This window comes from Durio zibethinus, chromosome 3 (genome assembly GCF_047325235.1).
Source record: "Durio zibethinus cultivar Kanyao isolate XHJ-2024 chromosome 3, ASM4732523v1, whole genome shotgun sequence".
Classification (NCBI taxonomy): domain Eukaryota; kingdom Viridiplantae; phylum Streptophyta; class Magnoliopsida; order Malvales; family Malvaceae; genus Durio; species Durio zibethinus.
The window spans coordinates 33,776,440-33,797,801 of NC_143164.1; the positions used below are offsets into that span (position 1 = coordinate 33,776,440).

General features: G+C 29.7%; 1 protein-coding gene and 2 pseudogenes across 3 annotated transcripts; 1 reads left to right on the forward strand and 2 right to left on the reverse strand.

Moving 5' to 3' along the window:
- Positions 1–1,276: 1,276 nt before the first annotated feature.
- On the reverse strand, positions 1,277–8,004 carry LOC111283467 (DUF21 domain-containing protein At4g14240-like; annotated as a pseudogene). The gene is made up of 10 exons (XR_016341017.1): positions 7,595–8,004; positions 7,378–7,456; positions 7,182–7,219; positions 6,989–7,102; positions 5,226–5,293; positions 4,559–4,646; positions 3,899–4,422; positions 3,558–3,604; positions 3,371–3,452; positions 1,277–3,226 (listed from the first exon to the last, which is right to left on the reverse strand). The product of XR_016341017.1 is annotated as a DUF21 domain-containing protein At4g14240-like (transcript).
- Positions 8,005–16,554: 8,550 nt separating this feature from the next.
- LOC149519771 (uncharacterized) lies at positions 16,555–16,983 on the forward strand. Its single transcript, XM_089757837.1, has one exon. It carries the CDS (start codon positions 16,555–16,557, stop codon positions 16,981–16,983), a length of 429 nt encoding a protein of 142 aa, XP_089613963.1.
- A 2,520-nt stretch (positions 16,984–19,503) lies between these two features.
- LOC111283763 (adenylate isopentenyltransferase 3, chloroplastic pseudogene) lies at positions 19,504–21,046 on the reverse strand (annotated as a pseudogene). Its single transcript, XR_016339444.1, has 2 exons — positions 20,837–21,046; positions 19,504–20,593 (listed from the first exon to the last, which is right to left on the reverse strand). The product of XR_016339444.1 is annotated as an adenylate isopentenyltransferase 3, chloroplastic pseudogene (transcript).
- Between the last annotated feature and the right edge of the window lie 316 nt (positions 21,047–21,362).

Here is a 21,362-nt window from a genome sequence, read left to right on the forward strand (position 1 = left end):
TTAACTATGTAATTTTGAATCTTGAACTTTGTCTTGATTTATTATTAAGCTATATTGTACCTATTGTTTTTAGTAATTTTGTGATTATCGGTAATCATTTTTTTTAGTTTTAAATAATTCAGTTTTTTTAAACTTAAGCTTTATAACATCATTTGCATTTCATTAAAATTTATTTTTTTAATTTGATATTAAGATTTTTTTAATGATTTTTCGTAGTGTTATAGTGCAAGATTTACACTCTAGTTTAAATTATTTTGATATGTTTTATTTTTTTCTCTTTGTTAAAAATAATTTTTATTTTTAACAAGATTTAACTTTATATTTTTATTAAAATTTATAAATATTAGGAAAATAAATTTTAATAAAATAAAATAAAATCAAGATAATGAATTCAAAATTATTATTTTTTGTAATCATATTAAAATGTATTTATTAAAAAAATAAAAAAAATTTATAATTGTTGTATTATAAAAAAAAATTAAAGTACCATTTTATCTCAAATTTTAAGTTAAAATTTTAAAATAAAATGAAAATATACTTTTGTTTCCTTTCAAAATCAAACTAAAATTCAAATAAAAAATCAAACTAAAATTCAAATAAAAAATTTTAAATTATAAATGCACTTTACCCATCTTGTTTTTTAAATAATTCAAAAAAAAATCTTTTTCCTCAAAAAAATTCATTATTTCAATGAATTAATGATGTTTTCTTTTTCCAAATATACGGTTAAATGACATGGTCAGCAAATGAGGTATCCTGGGAATGTTTGTTTCATTGAATGAAACATCTGTCAGCTTTACAACAAGGGGCCCTCTGCCCCCCTTTAAAAACCAAAAAAAAAAAACAAAATTACCAGACTTCAGCTTTATTCTACCTTTACCATAACACCACAGCAACCCGCTCATGCACATCACCCGTTCGAGAAATACCTCTTCATCATAAGCATCCTAATTCCAAAAAAATTGTCTTGTACAGAATGGAGCAACCTCGTAACAACAAAGATAACCCTAACAAAATCCTAAAGCTAAAGCCATCTCAAATAAATAGAACTGGTATTAGAAAGAAAAATCCACGTATCTAGCAAAATTAGCCAACATCCAGGTTTGATGACCTTGAATTTGATTGCCAAAGAAATACTACTAATCCTAACTTTAGGACTTGCATTTTAGCCAATCACACAAGTTTGTTCTGCCTTAAGTCATAAAGACACAAGACGATGACTTGCATTCCAACCAATGATGCAAGTCTCGATATGCAAGTCTTAACCCTGAAAAAAAAAAAAAAAAAAAAAAAACACTCAAATAAAAAGGGATGAACATGCACTTAAAAGCAGGAACAAAATTAAATAAAGAATGATCGAACCTTAATCTGAATGTTCTTAGCAAGGATTCTTCAGTGAACTCTAGATCAACTTGTTAACAACCACAATATCACAAGCAAAATCAAACTACAAAACTTAAAAAAGTGATAACATGATTACAAAAGTATTAAAAAAAAGAAAAACCTATAAAACAAAACAAAAGCACAGAAATAACCCATTAACATTAAGAATGAATATAAAATCATTAACAACAGGAATAGCAAAATTAAAAAGAAAAAGAGAAGCCCTCCAGCAAAAACCAAAAAAGAAACAGAATGAGCAAAGACACAAAAATAAAACAACAATTGCAAACACTATAGGCATAGAACAAAGATAATATCAAAAACCAAACACCAATTCCATCAATTTGCAATCCACATTTCAAAAATTCGGTCACCAAAAGCAAAAAAAAAAAAATATATATATATATATATATAATTTACAGCTGATGAAAGGAAAAAACCATCGCAAAACACCGTAAGAAAAAAAAAACCCAAATATGAAAGTAACATGCAATGAAAAACTCCATTAACAAAAAAAAAAAAAAAAAAAAAAACCCAAAGGTGAAAGTAATATGCAAAGAAAAAGCCTCCACCAACACATGCAAAGAAATCAATGCATGAAAACAGATACAACTAATGGAAAAACCAAAACAACACATACCCAAACAAAAATTATACCTAGAAGGGCACATATCCTGCTCCTCAACCCAAAAATTAAATTGATGGAAAATGAAACCTAAACACCAATGTCAACCGTCTCAATTTCATAAAAAAAAAAGAAGAACAAAACGAAAACTTACATGAAGAAAGAAAAGAAACAATGTAGAAAAAGACTGAAAAACAATGAAGAAATAAAAATGGGAAGCAGTACTGAAAGACATTTTTATTCTCAAATATATGCATTACTTTCAAAATTACCCCTCAAATTATTTTATAAGACAAAAATGATCTGGCTATTCATTATAAGAAAGGTACAGTTTTAATTGTTTGTATAGATAGACAGGCATATTTTTGCCTTTATCACATTTCATGTTGTCATAGTAATTCATGGCCACAGGTGGTAGCAATTAAAAACTACTTGTGCATATGAAAGAAATAGATCAGCCTGATCACCTTGCTCTATACAAAACCTTTTTATTTGTTTTACCTGTATCAAGACATTTGAAAGGAAATTATCCTATCAAAACACCACTCTTACCAGCCAATACCCATATTTAGGAGGATTCATACCTAGATAGCTGGTTTGCTAGTGGAATTAGTCACTAACATACACAAAATGTCCCCTAATTTTCTTTTACACTAAAAATGCCTAGTTTTCTCACTTTGAACTACATGCATAAGCTGCAATATACCCAACCTAATTTGAGAATTTACAACAGACCGCAAGGAGAGAAAATCAGTCAACTTCTATTCTACTTTGACCGACTAAGATTATTAGATACTACCTGGAAGAGGTTCCCCTGGGTTAACCAGAGATCTCCCTGTTTGTGAATCATCATCCACAGACTTCTATGTCATTTGCCTTCCTTACTTTGAACACTCTGAAATGATATCAATGGTAAATTGATGATTAATGGAAATTTCTCACCAGCTCACAGCTGTAAGCGGAGAGTGTGTCATGATACTTGTGGAACACGCTGTAGATCTTTAAAAGTCCAGAAGCTTATTATGTGCTATTTCCAAATTATTAGCCACAACTGGCAATGTCTCTGATAAAGAAAAGTATTTTGTCAATCTCTTTCCTGTCAGAAAGATGTGCGCGAACACAAAAACAGTCCAAGGGGATGTCTCCAGACATGCATTTCCAAAGAGGTTTCGAGAGATCGCATAGATGGAGAATGCCCAAAAGTTTTCTTTCTCTGCACTATTTAATCATGGACACAATTTAATATTATCTCCTAGGTAACATATCACCACAGTATGCTGGTTTTAGTTTGTTACTTTGCTAATGATCTAATGATGCACACAAAAGAAACATGATACTAAGAAATAAATATTGTTTACTTACTGAAGGCTTTTGGCCAATCAATCTATGATTGGATGAAGCCTGTGCCACAGATGAAGCAGCAGTGGCAGCAGCCACTCGTATCCTTGAAAACAATAGAAAAAAGGATAGTTTCATGTTTGATGACATTATTAGCCAAGCTGAAAGAGTGACAGTGATGAAAAGCTATGAAACCATAATAACATTATACCTTTTATGTACATCAACCTATACATCAGTCTCATCTACAATTTCCTCCTACAATGCAGAAAGGGATAAGCAAGTACATCTATCCAATTTGCATAAAATATTTGAAGAGGAACAATATGGAAATCCCATGATAAAACACATTTTCACAAAATTAATTGCCAAACCACTGATCTTAATTAATTGAAGTTAGAAGATTAGACAGGGCAAAGGAAGAATTTAGTTGGCATGATATATCCACCAGAACGGAAGAATTTAGTTGGCATGGTATATCCACAAGTCTGGTGGCTGAGCTAAAGGTTAGAAAAGTAACAGATGGATGAATGATATCAAAATAGCACTTACTTGGAGAAGTTCTTCAAAAACATCTTTTAGGGTAATGATACCAATGATTTCCCCATCTTCAATGTCATCTGAAAAATGTTTCAAGTATTTTATTGTGACACCATTTGGTTGAGGAGTTTTCTTGATGGTGATAGGCCTTGAAGCTTTCTCAACATCGACAAGAACACTATCTGATTTGGTGTCATATTTGGTCAGCAAAGGGGTGGTTAGTTGGGAATTCCCATTGGTAACTCTATGCTCGTCAAATTTCTTTCCATCATCAAAGAACTGAGGGTCTTTGGTCTTTCCTTTAACCTTCACTACAGCTGCCATATGACTGCTTCCCTTTTGAAATTCATTGAGGATATCATACAAAGGCATATGTGCTGGAACCCTGATATGTCTGTGCATGGAATTCATTCCTTTGCATATATAGAGAAACATAAAAAACAATGGGGAGAACATGTGTACACCTAGGAATTCTCCGGATGGAAATGGCACTAACTGGAGTCTGTCTCTGCTCATACAGTGAGAAGACTTTTAACCTAAATCTCAAAACCAAGGAGAATTCATAAGAATTTTAAGAAGAGAAAATTAATTCCACATTGAACTGGCAACCTCTAACAAGAAATTTTCAACATAAAGAAAACCATAAGAAATTCAATGGGTTATTAAACAAACCAGTAACAGTCCAATGATGTTTTTTGGATTCCCAGCATAGACAGGGATACAACTATGACCATGTGCAAGAATTTTCACAACTGCTTCCCTGAATCAAAAGGAAGATAAATCCATTTATGATCTAACTTCAATGCAGGACTAGTGAAGGAAGCACTTTATATATAAACACCTTTGAGGGTAAGGGTCATCTTATTCACAAGAACTTTACCACTTTAGCAGGGGATGATCTTTAAAATCAATCTTGTTTCTATAGTATCATACTAAAGGGAGCAGCTGGCATTGCATGAAAGAAGAAAAAAAAAGTATTCTCCTCATTAGAATAGGATTCTTAAGCTATGCCTATCAGTGCGATATTCCAAGTTCTAGATCCAACTAGAAAATTTCCCCACCTATCACAAGATTCGTCACTCATCCAACAATTCATTTTCCCATGTAAAACCTCAGAAAACTCAAGAAACATATAGGTGTATCCAATCATTAAAAGTGACAACTTATATTTGAGCCCTTCCTCAAAAACACAGATAAATGGGTCTCAGATTATTTTTGGCGTTCCAGAATCTGGAATAGGAACAATGTGAGCTTCTATCACTTCAAACTTCTTTAACTGCAAGATGAAGCAAAAATGATGTGGTAACAAAAAGTAGAACACCATCAAGCTGAAACTCACCAATCCAATTTCGAATTGACATCCAAGGAAAATGTTGATTCACTCGGTGTCATAGCCTCCTCTGCAGTCTGCATTTTCCAACAAACATCAGGCGTGTGACCATTTTATAAAGGACGGTGCAATGAGCTCTTGTCAGCTTCTAAGTTGTCCCAAAGTGGAAAATTGAAAGTGAAACTAATTGATTTTGGAACAGATGAAGCATTGAAGTAATAACAACCAAACAGACAGGTAGGTTAAAATGGCCAAGCAATTTAAAAGAGAATATATATAGAGAGAGGAAGAAGCTGTAAACCCTTAGTAGACCGTCACAACCTTGTAGAGAAAAACTTACCATTTTGGGGCACTGTATCTACAGTTTAAATAGTTATAGTTAAGAACCCAGAGCGATATTCCAGGGAAGTTTCCTCAATAGAGGCAGGTGTCCAGGTAAGAGGCCATGAGGTGTATGCTTCTGGATCTCTATTATACTGAAATAGTATATGTTAGGATTTGATAATTAGTGCTGGTTAAGTTTAATAAGTGTGTTTACTATGTTCATCTGGCTGTGCTTGTGTAGCTATGATCCAGATCTGATTATATTTTTTCATCATGTATTGTCAGAGAACACTATTCATATTCTAAAAAACAATTTAAATAGTTAAAGTTAAGAGCCCAGGGTGATATTCCAGGGAAGTTTTCCCCTCAATAGAGGCAGGTGTCCAGGTAAAAGGTCATTAGGTGTATTCTTCTGGATCTCGACTACACTGAAATAGTATATCTTAGGATTTGATAATTAGTACTGGTTAAGTTTAATGAGTGTGTTCACCATGTTTATCTGGCTGTGCTTTTGTAGCAATGATCCAGATCTGATTATATTTTTTCATCATGTATTGTTAGAGAACAATATTCATATTCTACAAAATGAAATGTCAGAATACTGGAAGTTTCTATTACAGACAAAGACAAAAAGAGACAGGCCATGTTGACTCATGGAATGCTATTTCAACAACAGCATTTACCTTTTCGGTTAAATCTAGTGCACCACTAATTATGGTTGTCTCATCATGCGTTAGTTCACCGCCCTTACCAGCCTATTAAGGACAGAAATGACAAGTTAGTGGAAGTTCAAATGAAGCAAAGACTAACTTGCTTAGGCAAAATTATCTTGTCTGGTTAAAGCAGTTGCCTCTTGGCTGTGGATAGAGACAAGGGCTTTTAACTGAGCGTGTCTAAACAAAGCATCACTGTGGCCAATCACAGCATCCAGAACCTAAAGCGATGCCCATGAAAACAGGACTATCATTTGACAAGCAAAAAAGTAATTTGAGCAACCTCAGGAAAGAATAAAGCACTAGCCAAGGATACATGCTGATTGCTCAACCATAACAAAAGTTTTGGTATAAAATCTCAAACAGAATTTAATATCCAACAAAACCACATCTCTCAAGAAATAACATATATCTAAGGGAATTTCAAACACAACTCATTGGGCCGTTTGAATGGAATCAAGAAATATCAAGACTTAAGAACCGTACACCTGAGATGCCACTGCAAATTGTTAATTACTCAATACATCAGAACTTCTTTCTTTGCCCAATGCCAAATCCTCCTAAAAACCCACTAACACTTTTACTCTTTATTGAACAACGGGCCTTTAATTTAACAAAATATGGATGCTTGCTAGCAGATAAATGTAGCAGAAACACAAAGAAAGCTACTCTGTTGTCTAAATAATGCTAGTGGAATCACAATTTTTAACCAAGATACTACAACTGGGATACTACCTTTCCGACAGGGTAAGCAGTTGGATAACAAATGATCATCAGAATACGCACAAGCCACACAAAATTTGCACCAACAGAGAGTCCATATCTTGAACATATTGCTTGCGGAATAATCTGATTAAAAATAAGTATAAAATAAATCCAATCTACAGGCTTAAATACCTGAAAAATGAAGCATTGAAAAACACAATACCTCTCCAAAGGCCAGAACAAAAGTGACAGACAACAACACTGCAACAAAGGGGTGAAAAATTTTATGGAGGGATATAGGAAGGGCCGCAAAAACCAAAAAACCAGAATAAATCAAAGAAATGCTATAGTTTCTTTTTAAAAAAACAAATAACCATTAAAACTACCACTGATTTTAGTAACAACAGATAAATGTTCACCTCCATGGCACAAGCATTACAAAGAAGCAAAGTTACAAGAAGCTGATGCTGCTTTTGTTAACAACTGGTAAGATAACAGCTGCACACAGGAAAGAGAGAAAGAGAAAGAATTCTTTAACTTGAAACAGTAAACAAATTTAATTACCAGGAACTGTTACTAGTTTTTCTGTTACCGTTGACTAAAAAACAAAAGAGAAAACTGAAATGGGAGTTTTACCAGCTTGCTTCTTCTCGGTGACAGTGCCGCTTCTCTGTAGAATTTCGAGCTCAACGAGACCCAGAGACATCAGGCCCAAAGTAAGGCCGGACATTATCCCCGCGAAGAGCACAAGCAAGCACGAGAATCCCGCATAGACGAACCACTTAACGGAGCCGAAGGGGATGTTGTCAGGTTCAAATACGATGTGGCTCGACAACGACGATGTCATGATTGTCCGAGCTAAGGCAATGGCGTTTCCCAACAGCATGTCCTTCTCCTTTGGCAGCTGCTTTGGCCAGAGAGAAGGGTTGTAGTTGGTGGTTGTGGTGGTGGTGTCAGATGAAATGGTGGCGCTCTTGCTTTTGTTTCGTGGTTTGTTGGATTGTATGTGCCTATGTGGGGACTGGGGTGTGTCGCGTGCTGGAGACGACCTTTGAGATTTATGAAAACGATACAGAGGAGCGGTCAAATCAAATGAGTTTTTTCCGGATTAAGATAATTTATAATTTTATTTTTCAAACTGAATTACTTTTTAGTGAAAAAAATTTAGAGGAAAATTTTTGGATAAGTTTTTAAAATTTTTTATTAAAAATTAAATAAAATTTAAGATTGAAAATTAAAAAATTATAAATTGAAAATTTTTTTTACTGTACAAAATTTAAAAAATTTTAAACAAATTTTAATAAACCTTTATTACCATTAAGTGCGGTTCTTTACATGTCAGCATTTTATTTTTAAAAAATTACAAATCAGCATGTTATAATTCATGGTGGTTGGTTTTCTTTAGACTATGATTAGGGGAGAGTTTTAAAATTTTGAAAAAATTAAAAAGCAAAATATTTTAAAATGTATCGTTTTAAAATATTAGAATTTATAATTATTTTGTTTGAATAAATTTTTTAAAAAAAATAATTATTAGAATTTGATGTGATAAAAATAATTAGAAAAGAGAAATAAGATATTAAAGATTAAAATATAAATGTAGAAAATGTAGGTTATAGAAGATCTTGTGGTCAATATTTCCTTATTTTTCTAATTTGAAAAATGGATGCCAATGAAAAAGATGGGCTCGTTGAAGAATTTGTATCGAGTTCATTCCAGCAATCTGCGAGCATTTCAAACAAAGCGACCTCGCAGAGCCCCAAGAAAAGCAATATTTTCTCAGTCTTTCTTGAGCCCATTCAATAGCTACGAATGCTATATTCCCAGCTTAATCCAACTTTCATCTATGGCATAGTTCTTGTCTATGGCCTCAACCTTGGCTTCTCTGGCTCTTTCTTCAAAGTAGCCTTAGACTACTATTGCAAAGATGTTGAGAAAGTCCAGCCCTCAGTGGTTCAACTACACATAGGCCAATATTATATTTCTTGGATTATGAAACTTGTTTAGCTTTATGCACTGGTTTTTTTTTTTTTTTTTTTTTAATTAAAAGGCTATAGAAGAATGCTAGAAGACCATACTTTGTTGATGCAGATGTTTATGCATTGATGTTTTTTAATAAAGGCTTCGCAGAGCCTTTGTGTACTTATAAATTACGTGCTTCCAATTTTAATATGCATTTTGCTTTAATTATTTAATTTTTTGTTTTAAAAATGCATATGCCAAACATCTTTTTATAATATCATAAAATATTAAATTAAAAGATATTTTAAAGATTTTAAAATTTTCAATTTGTCAACATTTTTTTTTAGGAAAAAAATGAGATTCATTTATTAAACTTGATTACAATCATCATGCAATACTATAGTGATTACATCAAGATGGTCTTCAATCCAGTATTCATCCCTGTCTAAATGCAAACTATGGTCGGTGGGCTGCTTTATTCCCAAATCTAGTAACATGCATGATTTGGCAACCTTCGAACATGGCTATCATCCATCTAGCTTCATCAATGATGGTTTCTATGGGGGGGGGGGGGGGGGGAAAGATCAACTTCATCAATGATAGCCAGACAATCTCCTTCAAGTATTACTTTGTAAAACCTGTGTTATGAGCACACTGTAACGCAATCACCGCTGCTCTAGCTTCAACTTGGAATGGGTCGCTTACCTCTTCAATCTTCACTGCTGCAGCTCCTAGGACAGCACCATGGAATGGGGCTAATCTAACCCTTTTCCAGTCGAGATTTTGGCGACCTCTCTCCTCAATCTTCCCCTTTGTTCCCTCTAAAATCAAAATGAAAAAACCAAGAGAAAATTGAGAGAAAAGAAATTGATGAAATCATTTTTCATTTGTTTCAGATTTTGGTGATGGGTTAATGGTATTGGTTGATATTCAAGATGACTAAAGTAGCCTTTCGGTTCTTATTTTGTGGTGTCTTATGTTGAAATTTTATGGCTCTTCTTATCACCCATAAAAATAGAGTTTCTTTCTACATATGATTACAGGAAACTTGGATAATTTTTTTATTTTAATTTTTTATTTAAAAAATTGAATCCTGTGAAGAATTTGAAGTTATCTTAATTTACAATTCTTTTATTATTAAATGTATACATGAGCAATTGATTGATACAAATTTGTGCTAAATTCTTTTAGAAATTAATACATGTGCTAAGTTAGTTTACATATATTCAACTGATCAATAAAGAACAAATTTTTGTTGAGTTAGATTAAAATTTTGTCCTTAATTGTGTTATGTTTTAATTTAGGATTTTTTTTAATTCCAAGTTGTTTAATTACATATGTTCAAATCAACTTTAAAATTCTATATATTTAAATTTTTAAAGTTTATGTGTTATGTCAAGTGATATTTTTCGTTAATTTAAACAATCTAGTAGATGAAAGGACTATGATGATACATATTTAGGCAATTAAAAATTCGATTAGAGATGCTATTTACTCTAATCTAATATATATATATATATATATATATTTATTACAAGATACAAAATTACCGAATAAGATGTGTTGATATGGACGCTTATATAGATAATCTCTCTTTATACATGTAAAATAATATTTATATTATATTATTTATCAAGTAACTCTATTTAATAAATTATTTAAATTTAATATGTTTGGATAATTATGTATATTTAATGTGTTTTGATAATTATTTAAATTCAAATCAAAATCTATAAAATATTAAAAATTTTACATAGATTTTAAATTCAAATATATTAAATTATAAATTTTCTTTCTTTTTTAATTTAATTATACTTGTAAATACATATAGGCTTAATAAATTTTTATTTACTATCAAATAATTTTATTTAATAAATTATATAAATTAAATATTTTTGAAAAACTATTTAAATTCAAATCAAACTTTATCAAAAATTAAAAATTTTACATTAATTTTAAATTTAAATATATTAAATCATAATTTATCTTTTCTTTTCAAATTTAATCATAGTTTTACATATATATATTTTATGTGTATGTATAAACTTAATAAATTTTTATTTGCTGAAATAAAAATCTCAAAATAAAAATAAAATAGCTCATAAAATGAGAGCATCATCCTTTAAACAATGTTATTTTATTTGTTATTATTAGAATTAAAAATTAACTAATACAATATTTTTTTATTTGATAATTATGGTTTATGAGTTTTGATAGGAATTAGTAAAAATTAGAAAGAATAATAATCACATTATATTCATGAATATGTAAATTCATTTTATGCCTTTATTATTGTTTTATTTCTTTTATTATTATTTTTTTAGTTTTAAAAATAAGTTTGTGATGGTGTTGGATTTTTTTTTTTTGTTTTTATAATATTGATTTTTTTTTTTTGTTTTTTAGATTTCAAGAATGAAAGGAAAATGAGCACACTTTTAGATTGGTTTCAACTAGGTAATAGGTAGAGTTCATTATTTGTTTCATATTCTATTTCTTTTTTTTTTCCCTCTATTATTTAGTTTCTTCCAACATTTTATAAGAGATTTAAATTATATATATGTTCTCAATTTATATATTTGGTTAAAGGAAAATCTATAAAATATTAAAAATTTTACATAAATTTTAAATTTAAATATATTAAATTATAAATTATCTTTCTTTTTGAATTTAATCATAATTCAAAATATATAAAGGCTTAATAAACTATTATCTTGTGTCAAATAATTTTATTGAATAAATTATATAAATTTAATATTTTTGGGTAACTATTTAAATTCAAATCAAAATTTATCAAAAATTAAAAATTTTACATAAATTTTGAATTTAAATATATTAAATCATAATTTATCTTTTTCTTTTTAAATTTAATCATAACTCTATATATATATATATATATATATATATATATATTCATTTAGGTGTGTGTGTGAGCTTCATAAATTTTTATTTGTTAAAATCAAAATTTCAAAATAAAAATAAATAACTCATAAAGTAAGTGTATCACTGTTTAGCCAATGTTATTTTATATGTTATTATTAGAATTAGAAATTTTTTTTATTTGACAATTATGATATATGGATTTGACAAAAATTAAAAAAAATAATAACCACATCATACTCACGAACAAGTAAATTCATATTATGCCTTTATTATTTTATTTTTATTTTTTAGTTTCAAAAATAAGTTTGTGATGGTGTTGGGTTGTTTTTCTTTTTTATAATATTGATTTTTGTTTTTTATTTTTAGATTTCAATAATGAAAGGAAAATGAGAGCATATTTGGTTGGATTTCAACTAGGTAATAGATATAGTTCATTAATTTTTTATATTATATATATATTTTTTATTATTTTCCTCTATTTGTTTGTTTCTTCGGATTTATTATTTGGTTTTATTTGCATTATATGATATATGCATCTAGATTTGATTTATTCTAAAATAAATTGGCTCATATGTTTATATATATATATGTATATATATATATATATAGTTAAACTAGATATTTGCTATGCATAAATGTAAAATATCTAAATTATATATAATGCTCAATTTGTATATTTGGTTTATGTTCTAATAAAAAAAAAACTATGTATGTTAAAGTATATATGTAAAAAAAAAAATAAGAATTAATAAAAAGCAAATAGTTATAAGCAAATTAGTAATTATATTTTGTAGTTCGATTATATATTATTATTATTATTATTATTATTATTATTTGATGTTTTATTTTTGGATTAGTTTTATACGATTTAATAATTTAAGAATATTTTGCTAATATAAATGTCTTTTACAATTTAATCAAATGATATATTTTTTATTTATTCATATCAACATGTAAACCATTATTAACCTTGACTATTTTATTTTTAATAGGCCAAAGTAAATTTTTATTAAAAGTAGTGAAATAGTTATAAATATCCAATCATAATTAAGAGTATGATAAAACACATAAAGAATATAAACCCTAAAGAAATTGTACGAATATCACATGAGGAATCCAAAAATGTAGATAACAATATTTCTTTAAAAAACTATAAACCAATAATAAAAATATTGGTTATTTAAAATTGAAACTTTTTTTTTTTATCAAACAAGAAAAAAGAAGTAGCAAATTTTTCATTGTTTAGTAAATGAATTAAAAAAATAATTTTTATGAAAAAAAAATTATAATTCTTTGAAAATTTACAAAAATTTTGACTTTGAAAAAGTATTACGATATATATAAACTCTTATTTAATTGTACCTTAACATTTATGAATGTATGATTATATATAATAAATCAATAAATGTTTGCATATTTTTTATTAAAGAATATAAAAAGTTAAAGTTAATAATTTTTTTAATTATTAAAATTAATAAACAAATCCCGTGCATGGCATGGGTTAAAAAACTAGTCTTATATATTATTCAAATGATATAATTGGTGTATAAGATTATGATATGATAAAATAAGATAATATTATAAATATAATTAGATTAAATAATGTTATATTGTCTTGTATTTGATGTGTGTAAAGATTAAAATATAATAATTTATTTATTGATCAAAATTATCATTTTTCAAAATCTATACAATTTAAATTATTAATATAATTTTTAAAAATATACTAATACATGTAAGTTTAATATCATAAATTAAATCTAATCCTCTCTATTTTGAGAGGATTAAATTATTATATACCAAGAGAATAATTAATCCTCCTTATGATTTATTTATCTCTTTAGATATAAATATAATATAATATAAGATAATTATTATTTTATATTATCATCATCTTATACACTAAACATGACTTAAAAGATATTCTTTAGTAAAACTCATTGACTTAGCTATCTTACAACCGCCCAACTTTTGAAAATGAATTATATATATATATATATATATATATATATATATAATTGATATAAACAATGAGAAGGGATCAACTTACACTAATGTAAAACTTTTTAATTTTACAATATTTTTTAATCATTGATTTCAATAAATCCAATAGATGAGATTAAATCAATTTTTTTTTTACTTATCTCTCTCATTCATCTATTAAAATCAATAATTAAAAAAGTGTAAAACTAAAAAATTTTACAATGATATAAGTTGATCTAACCCCATAAAAATTTAGTATTTTTTTTTTATTTTGACACTATTAAAATTTGTTAAGAAAAAGATTAAAAAAAAAAATTCAATCTTCATTTTTACATTCATCTTAATTAAAAAATTCTAATAATTTTCTTTCACTAAGAGTATAAGTATAACTTATCAGTTTGAAAATTTTTTACATGCATTTTAATTAATTTTTTATTAATCCAATTTTTTTTATTGTACTTTTGTTCTGTTACCTGTTTCTTGGTAAAATTTTCTCTTTACTTTGTTGCCATCTCACTTATCGACTTTAATTCTTCTCTTTAATTTTTTTTATAATACATATTATACATGAATTAGATTCAACTTATAAATGATTGATTTGTTATATTTGATATAATTAATCATACGTAATTAGTTATTTGATATTATAAATGTAATCTTGTCGATATTATAAATGTATTCTCACTATAAAAGAAATAAAAAATATATTGTATCATCTACTTGAATTATTTTCTAAATAAAATTCAATAGCACCATTAATGAAACTATTAAGATAAATTTCAATTATGACTAAATTGTAAAAAAAATATGTATTTATTTAAAAATTATATTATATTATGATATACTTTTTTATATTTAGTTTTATTAATGCTATATTAAGGAATAAAGTATTATAAATAAAAAAATTAATAATATGAATGATCATTAATTATAGTGAAATATTTAATATGGCATCTAAACTTTTAAAATTTTTAATATGGTTTTAAGCTATAAATTTGTTAATTAATGTTATGTTTAGAAAGCTATTTATCTTTCACGTATTATCATTTGAAGTTAGTCATATTAAAAGTTAATACCATATTAATTAACAGATTTATAATTCAAATATCACATTAAAAATTTTTAAAGTTTAAATATCATATTAAATATTTTATTAACTTATAAAAATAATATTATAATATTGACCCAACTTATACAAATTTCTGGCTATGCCAATAGTAAAACTGTTTGAAAAACACTTAAATTTTTGGCTATAATATGAGAATTATAAAAAAGATTGTATGTAGTGGTACATTAGTGATATAAATTTATCAACTTTATAATAAAAAAGATGTTTAGAAAAAAAATTTCTTTCTAATTTTCTAATTTTTCAATCTTTTAGCTAAACTTATAAACCCACCTCTAATTATAAATGTCAAAATTTAGACTCTAAACTGATTAAATATCATTTCTTAATTAAAATAGATGCACTAATCAAATTAATTAAGTCTCCAACTTAAGACACTTAAATTTAATGATAAAGATGGATGAGATCTTAGAACTGGGTGATTTTCGGTTACAATCTTTTGACATTTATCAAAAAAAAAAAAAAAAAGTTTTACTCGTGGGCCATACTGTGCTTGTTTACTTAGCTTGGATACAATAGCCCATCTCAAGTGGATTCTCTAGGATTAACAGTGGGTCATACTCATTCCAGCATTCTCCTATGGGTCGCCCAAAATGCTGCTGTGAAACAAGTTGCCAAGCTTAAATCATTCAGTGTGCTTAAAAGTATGTGAAAGCCAGGTTCGTCCTTTTAAAATGGAAATCGAGGTTCATCTGTTACTTGAACTTAGCTTTACCTCTTGAAACTTGATGTTCAAAAAAAGGTTATGGATTTAGCCAAAGTTACTCTTGATGGTTTATCCATCCAACTATTTCATGTTTTAGTTAGCTGATCAGATCACCAATATGTTCTTTTGTAAATTGGCCGGAGCTTATCCCGTCCAATCCATTTGTAAGGTGATCAGTTTGTGCTTGGTAATTGTTAATGTTATGCACCTCTGCTAGCTTATGCCATTGCAGAAAAAAGCCATCTGGCTTTCCCTTTTCACTATGACTTTCTGGTTAAAGAAATGGTGACCGGCCCCAAATAGCCATGGTTAATTTTAGGATGAAATGTATTGCAGTTTATAAAACAAAGTAATTCTTATTATCCCCTAGACATTTTTTTATTTATTTTTTTACAAGGGAGGTCTCAAGCTCTCAGCCTAAAAATATATATATATATATATATATCTGTGAAGATTTGAATTTCAGATTTATTAAATTATACTTCTTAAAAGTAAAGACATGAATTAATTGAATTAAGTTTTGTGTCGTTCTAGATATGCTTTGTGGTATAAAAAACAAAAGGATTATCACCAGGAGGCCACCACCAACCAAATTGCAGGCTGTGGTATTTTTGTTGGAGGAATGATATGAGATCAGCATATTATATATTGTCAACAACTTGGCACCTAACAAAGTCTTCACACTAAATGAATGGCAAAAAATAAAAATGCATTCAGAACCTGAACTCTTCCATAACATCAACAACCAATTCCCCCATTTCTCTTGGACGTCCATTTTTTATATTTCTTAATTGCCTCAGAAGAAATTTGAACTGAAGAAAGAAGGCAAGAAGTTTACGACTGAACCGAGTATAAATTGAAATACAAACGAGATACCAAAATCCCCCTTTTTCGGTGCATAGTAACTTGAAAAAAGGAAATATTGAGACAGGATTATGAATGGCAAAGGAAGGGATTCATATATTAATTCTCTTCTCCATGTTTTTCCTAGCCCTGCCAAATAATCTGACACTAATGCCAGGCAAAATATCACCACCCTGTCCACTTTGCGCTTCCCAATATGCCTTGTTGAACTCTGCATGTGCAACGGTGCCACCAATCCCATTGCCACCTCCCCCACCAGAATCAGGACGCAGAGCTGGACACTGGCATGGGCAGAGGCACGGGCACAGGCAAAGTCATGGGCATCATGGGACACCTGAACAACGTAATTGTTGTCGATGGTTGAAGGTGGTGGACATTGAGTGTGTCTGTGACATTCTGGTTCACTTGCCCGCCTTCCTTTCGAGGCTTAACCATACCTACACTGTCGTTCTTGGTGAAACCTGCAGCTTCACCTACTCATGTGGAGGGCGACTAACAATATGATGCAGCTGCTCATTTTCATCTGATCATTTTACTTATTCTGTGTAATTCAATTATGGCTATCTGCATTTAGTATCAAGTTTGATGCAAACATATATTGCTATTATGCTAGTTTTTCATAGAAAGTTAACAATGTAGCTGTTTAATTTTGTTTAAATTAAAGCTAAAAGTTACGCTGGTTCTTGACTTCTCCTCGTGACATGTATAATGAGCAGGCATACAATTGTTCATTGCTTCAGCCCTTCATATTATTTGCTTCAATTAGATCAGGTAACTTTAAACATAATATGAAATTAATACAAAAAAAAGTACGAAAATGATATAATTTAAAATTATGACAAAAACTAAATATAGGTTTAACAAAAAAAAAAAATAATTAACGTATCAATATGAAATTGACACGATAATTTTCATATTTTACATGTAATTAATTCAAAACAAAAATGACCCAAATATATAAATTGTCATATCTATCCCAAATCTTATCAGCATTTACTTGGTTTTCAATCGTCTTTTTCATATTGATAGGAACATACAAAAATCTAGAAATATTCTTGTTTTCATCTTCCGACTCCAACTCAAGGAAACAATTCCATTGATAAATCTAAGACACTTGAATAATTAGAAATCTCCAGGAAAATGCAACTGTAAATGATTCTTTAAGCTACACTACTTCAGATCAGAATCAGCATCAGAGGTTACACTCAAAGAGTCAAGGCCACTTGAGCCAGAGGCAAACCAGAAGTTGCAATCCACTTTTATATCATTAGGGGTTATAGTTCATGGGATTCGATACCCAGAGTTACCATCATATCCACAAGAGAATATATCTTTTCGATCGAAACGACAAACAATAGTCCCCCGAATGAAATTTACAGAGAGTTCTGATCGATTGATTGAATAAAGTTTTATTCATTGGCTTAGCTTTGATTCCAATTCCCAGTAGACAGAATAAGGGGTTTACTGTTTGGTTATGCTAGCTATAATCGATCCTGTAACCAAATATTGGACCACACCACAACTTTGCACGTACGAGAAAACCTCCACTTCTCGTTTCTTTGGTGCTAAAGAATCTATCAGCACATATGATTACATATATTTTATTTGTTTTTTAATGTCAAAGCTCAATACCCTCTAGTTGTTAAGTTTCCTTTCACATGCAGGGCCAACAATTCTAAGGTTCTGCCATTCAAAATGCTAATAAACGGAACTTATATATTTTTTAAGAAATTCTATATATATATATATATAATTAGGCTTAATTTGATCACATGGTAATAAAAGAACTTATAATTGATCATGAATGTTTATCGCCATTCTTAAGAAATAAGAATATTGCATCACATCCCTCAAGAGCATTTTATCTAGGTTTCCAATTTGGAAATGATCCTTCATCTTTCACATTTGACATTCTTTTTATCACCACAAAAAGTTTGGAAGGAACGTCAACGAGTGATTCCTATAAGAGACGGGAAAAGATTTATATAAAATTTATTAAAATTGATTAAATAAAAGTTAAAATTGAATACGAAAATTGATAGATTAAAAAATTTTTATTATATAAATCAAGTAAGCAAATTTTGAAAACATTTTAATAAATTTTGAAATATTTTTTAGATAAATTTTTTAATAAAAATTTTGATAAAATTTTTACCGTTAAATAAGTATTGAATAAATTTAATTATACACTATATTTTTAATAATTTTTTATATATTATTGATCTTTTATTGAACTCTATGAACCTATTAGTTTATATTTTTTATTAAATTATTTTAATAAAAAATTTCACAATCTTCATTTAAAAAACTTTATGTAAATTGCTCCCTGAGAGACGAACCTTGATATATACCTAGAAATAAGAAAATTGAAGAAAGAAAAAAGAAAAAAAAAAGTTGATAACCAACATAAGCGTTTTTTATTCAGAACATCTTCTGCGTCTCATGCATTTTTGTTAATAACAAATTTTCAGTCTTTTTCTTTTGGCCAGTGGCAATGAGAATCTGAGCAGCTACCAGACACCACCAGCTAGCCATGGGGCATGAGCAGCAGGCGTGTTCTTCCAACAGCCCAAGTCCCCCACTAAAAATTATAAGTCAGCCGGCAAGCACTGGTTTCTAAGTTGCATTCCAACTGTACGGCCACTATTAAAGTACATTGCATTTGAGTTCTTTTACTGCTGTTGTACTGTTTTTTGTGTTCGGAGTGTTTTTGATAAAATTGTTCTACACTCTGTCAACAATGAACTTGCATCAACATGTCTTGCCAAATGAAAATAAAAACAAAATAACTTACATTTGCATGGGTCTTTTCTCCTTAAATCTGCAGTACAATTCAAAATCCCAGTAACAAGTTTAAACAGTTGCACCACTTGATTTGTATTTTTGCAGTTAAAATGGCAAGATAAAGGTGTCCTAACAGTGCTTTCCGATACAAGAATATGAGGAAAAAAAATGGCATCTCAAGTTTCAACTGATGTGACACTAAAAAGGAAAAAAATGCTTTCATATCATTAAATTGGCGGGGGCCATGAAATCGGAGTATCTTTTTTTCCAAAAGTGACTTCCATTAAGTAGCATATATCCATTATTTTATTTAACATTGAAATGTATTATTACTTCACTAGTTTTTCCTGGTCAGATGTGATTTTACAGCATTATGCCACAAGACACTCTACTGGCAGGTTTAGCGAGCAGGGCCTCAGAGCTGATATTGTATAGAAATTCTGCCACTATCTCTGTACTTGGACCAGCTACAAGCTCTTCCCATGCCTCATCAGCATTTTCGCCACGCCTGCAGAAAACTTCAGTGGCATCGAGCCTGTGTATCTTCCAATTCTTCTTATTCCTCAGGCGGTGAATCTTCCCCAATTGGCGACAAGCTAATTTGCATGTATTTCTTTTGATTTCTTGTATTGCTTCTCGCAGCAGTTTAGCACGGTGTTGTTTATCCAAAAATGGTTCAGCTCTGAAGTACCGATCGAGTTCAGGAACTCCAATGGCTTTCCTAATCCCCCGTGCATAATTTGCATTGGAATCAAAAAAATTCCTTACCTCGTTAACCATGCCATTTTCAACCATCTTATCTACTCGTTCTGATACATACTGATGGAGTACTGGCATTGCTACATCGACCCAAAGGAAACAGCATTGGTATTTTGATCGGAATCTAAAGTCTTTGTCATCAACTAAGGCCTCAATGTATGAATTTGAGCCTCCAGCTATAATTGGAAGCTGGCCGCGAGACAAAATTGAAGCCACGGCATGTGAAGCCAGGTCAATGAAATTTGTTGCCGAAAAATCTGCATTGGGATCTATTATACCTAACAAATGGTGTGGAATTCCACACTGTTCTTCCTCGGTGATTTTGTTGGTGGCTATGTCAAGTCCGGCATGTACTTGTATTTTATCTGAATTTATTATTTCTGCTGGAAATCTGGTTGCAAGGTCAATGGAGAGTCTTGACTTGCCTGTTCCTGTTGCTCCCATTAGGATCACAACCTTCTCTTTTTGTTGCCTAGGACTAAAGAAGTTCGATTTCAGCACCCCAGAAGGTACGTTCAGTAAAGACACTGTGTGTTTGCACATAGACAGCGCAACTTTCATCATGATTAATCTGCCAGGAAACAGCAACCTTTTAAGTGAATAGTTAAAAATCTCAAACTCACTGAATACCACCTTTTAAGGGCGGCTGTATAAATCAACCAGCTGAACCCAAGTTTTAAAAATTAAACTTTCATTTCACTTTAATTTATACTGTTTAGTACCTCTGCTGATTTGGAATACCTTGATATTTACGGGTAGAAAATTTGAATAACAATAAATGAACATAAAATAATTGTTCTTCGGGAAACCTTACCTTTCAGTCTATGCCGCAAATTGATCAGGAAGGTTTGAGTAAGAAAGTCCAAAAAAAGATCGTACCAGGCGTCCAGGCCTTAGAAAATACCAATGAAGGTTACAATTTGGGATGAGAGAATTGTATTCGCGTGCAAAGAAAATAAGATTGTGAAAGAAAGTAGGCCAAGACTATAATAATTCTCTTCTCAAGTAGTTCAAACAACTGCACGAGTGACGACGAGCAGGAGCAATGCAATTTATAGGGCAATGCCAGCCCCAGGAGTCAACTTGCAGTCACATTTTCTGATCTCTCTCTCTAGTCAAAGAATAAGTAATTTTATTGATATTCCTTATAAAAGTTCAATTGCTTTGTTTAGTTTCTAGATCTATAATTTTTAATGTCTGTTGTATTTTATATAAATACTTGGAGTTGGACCCTCCAATAACGTGGAATGGCACAGTATCATAAAGCAATGGCAACATGATTCTCTTTTTCTGATTTAGTATTTCTTTATGCGGTTATAGTAATAGCAAATTGTAGAAGA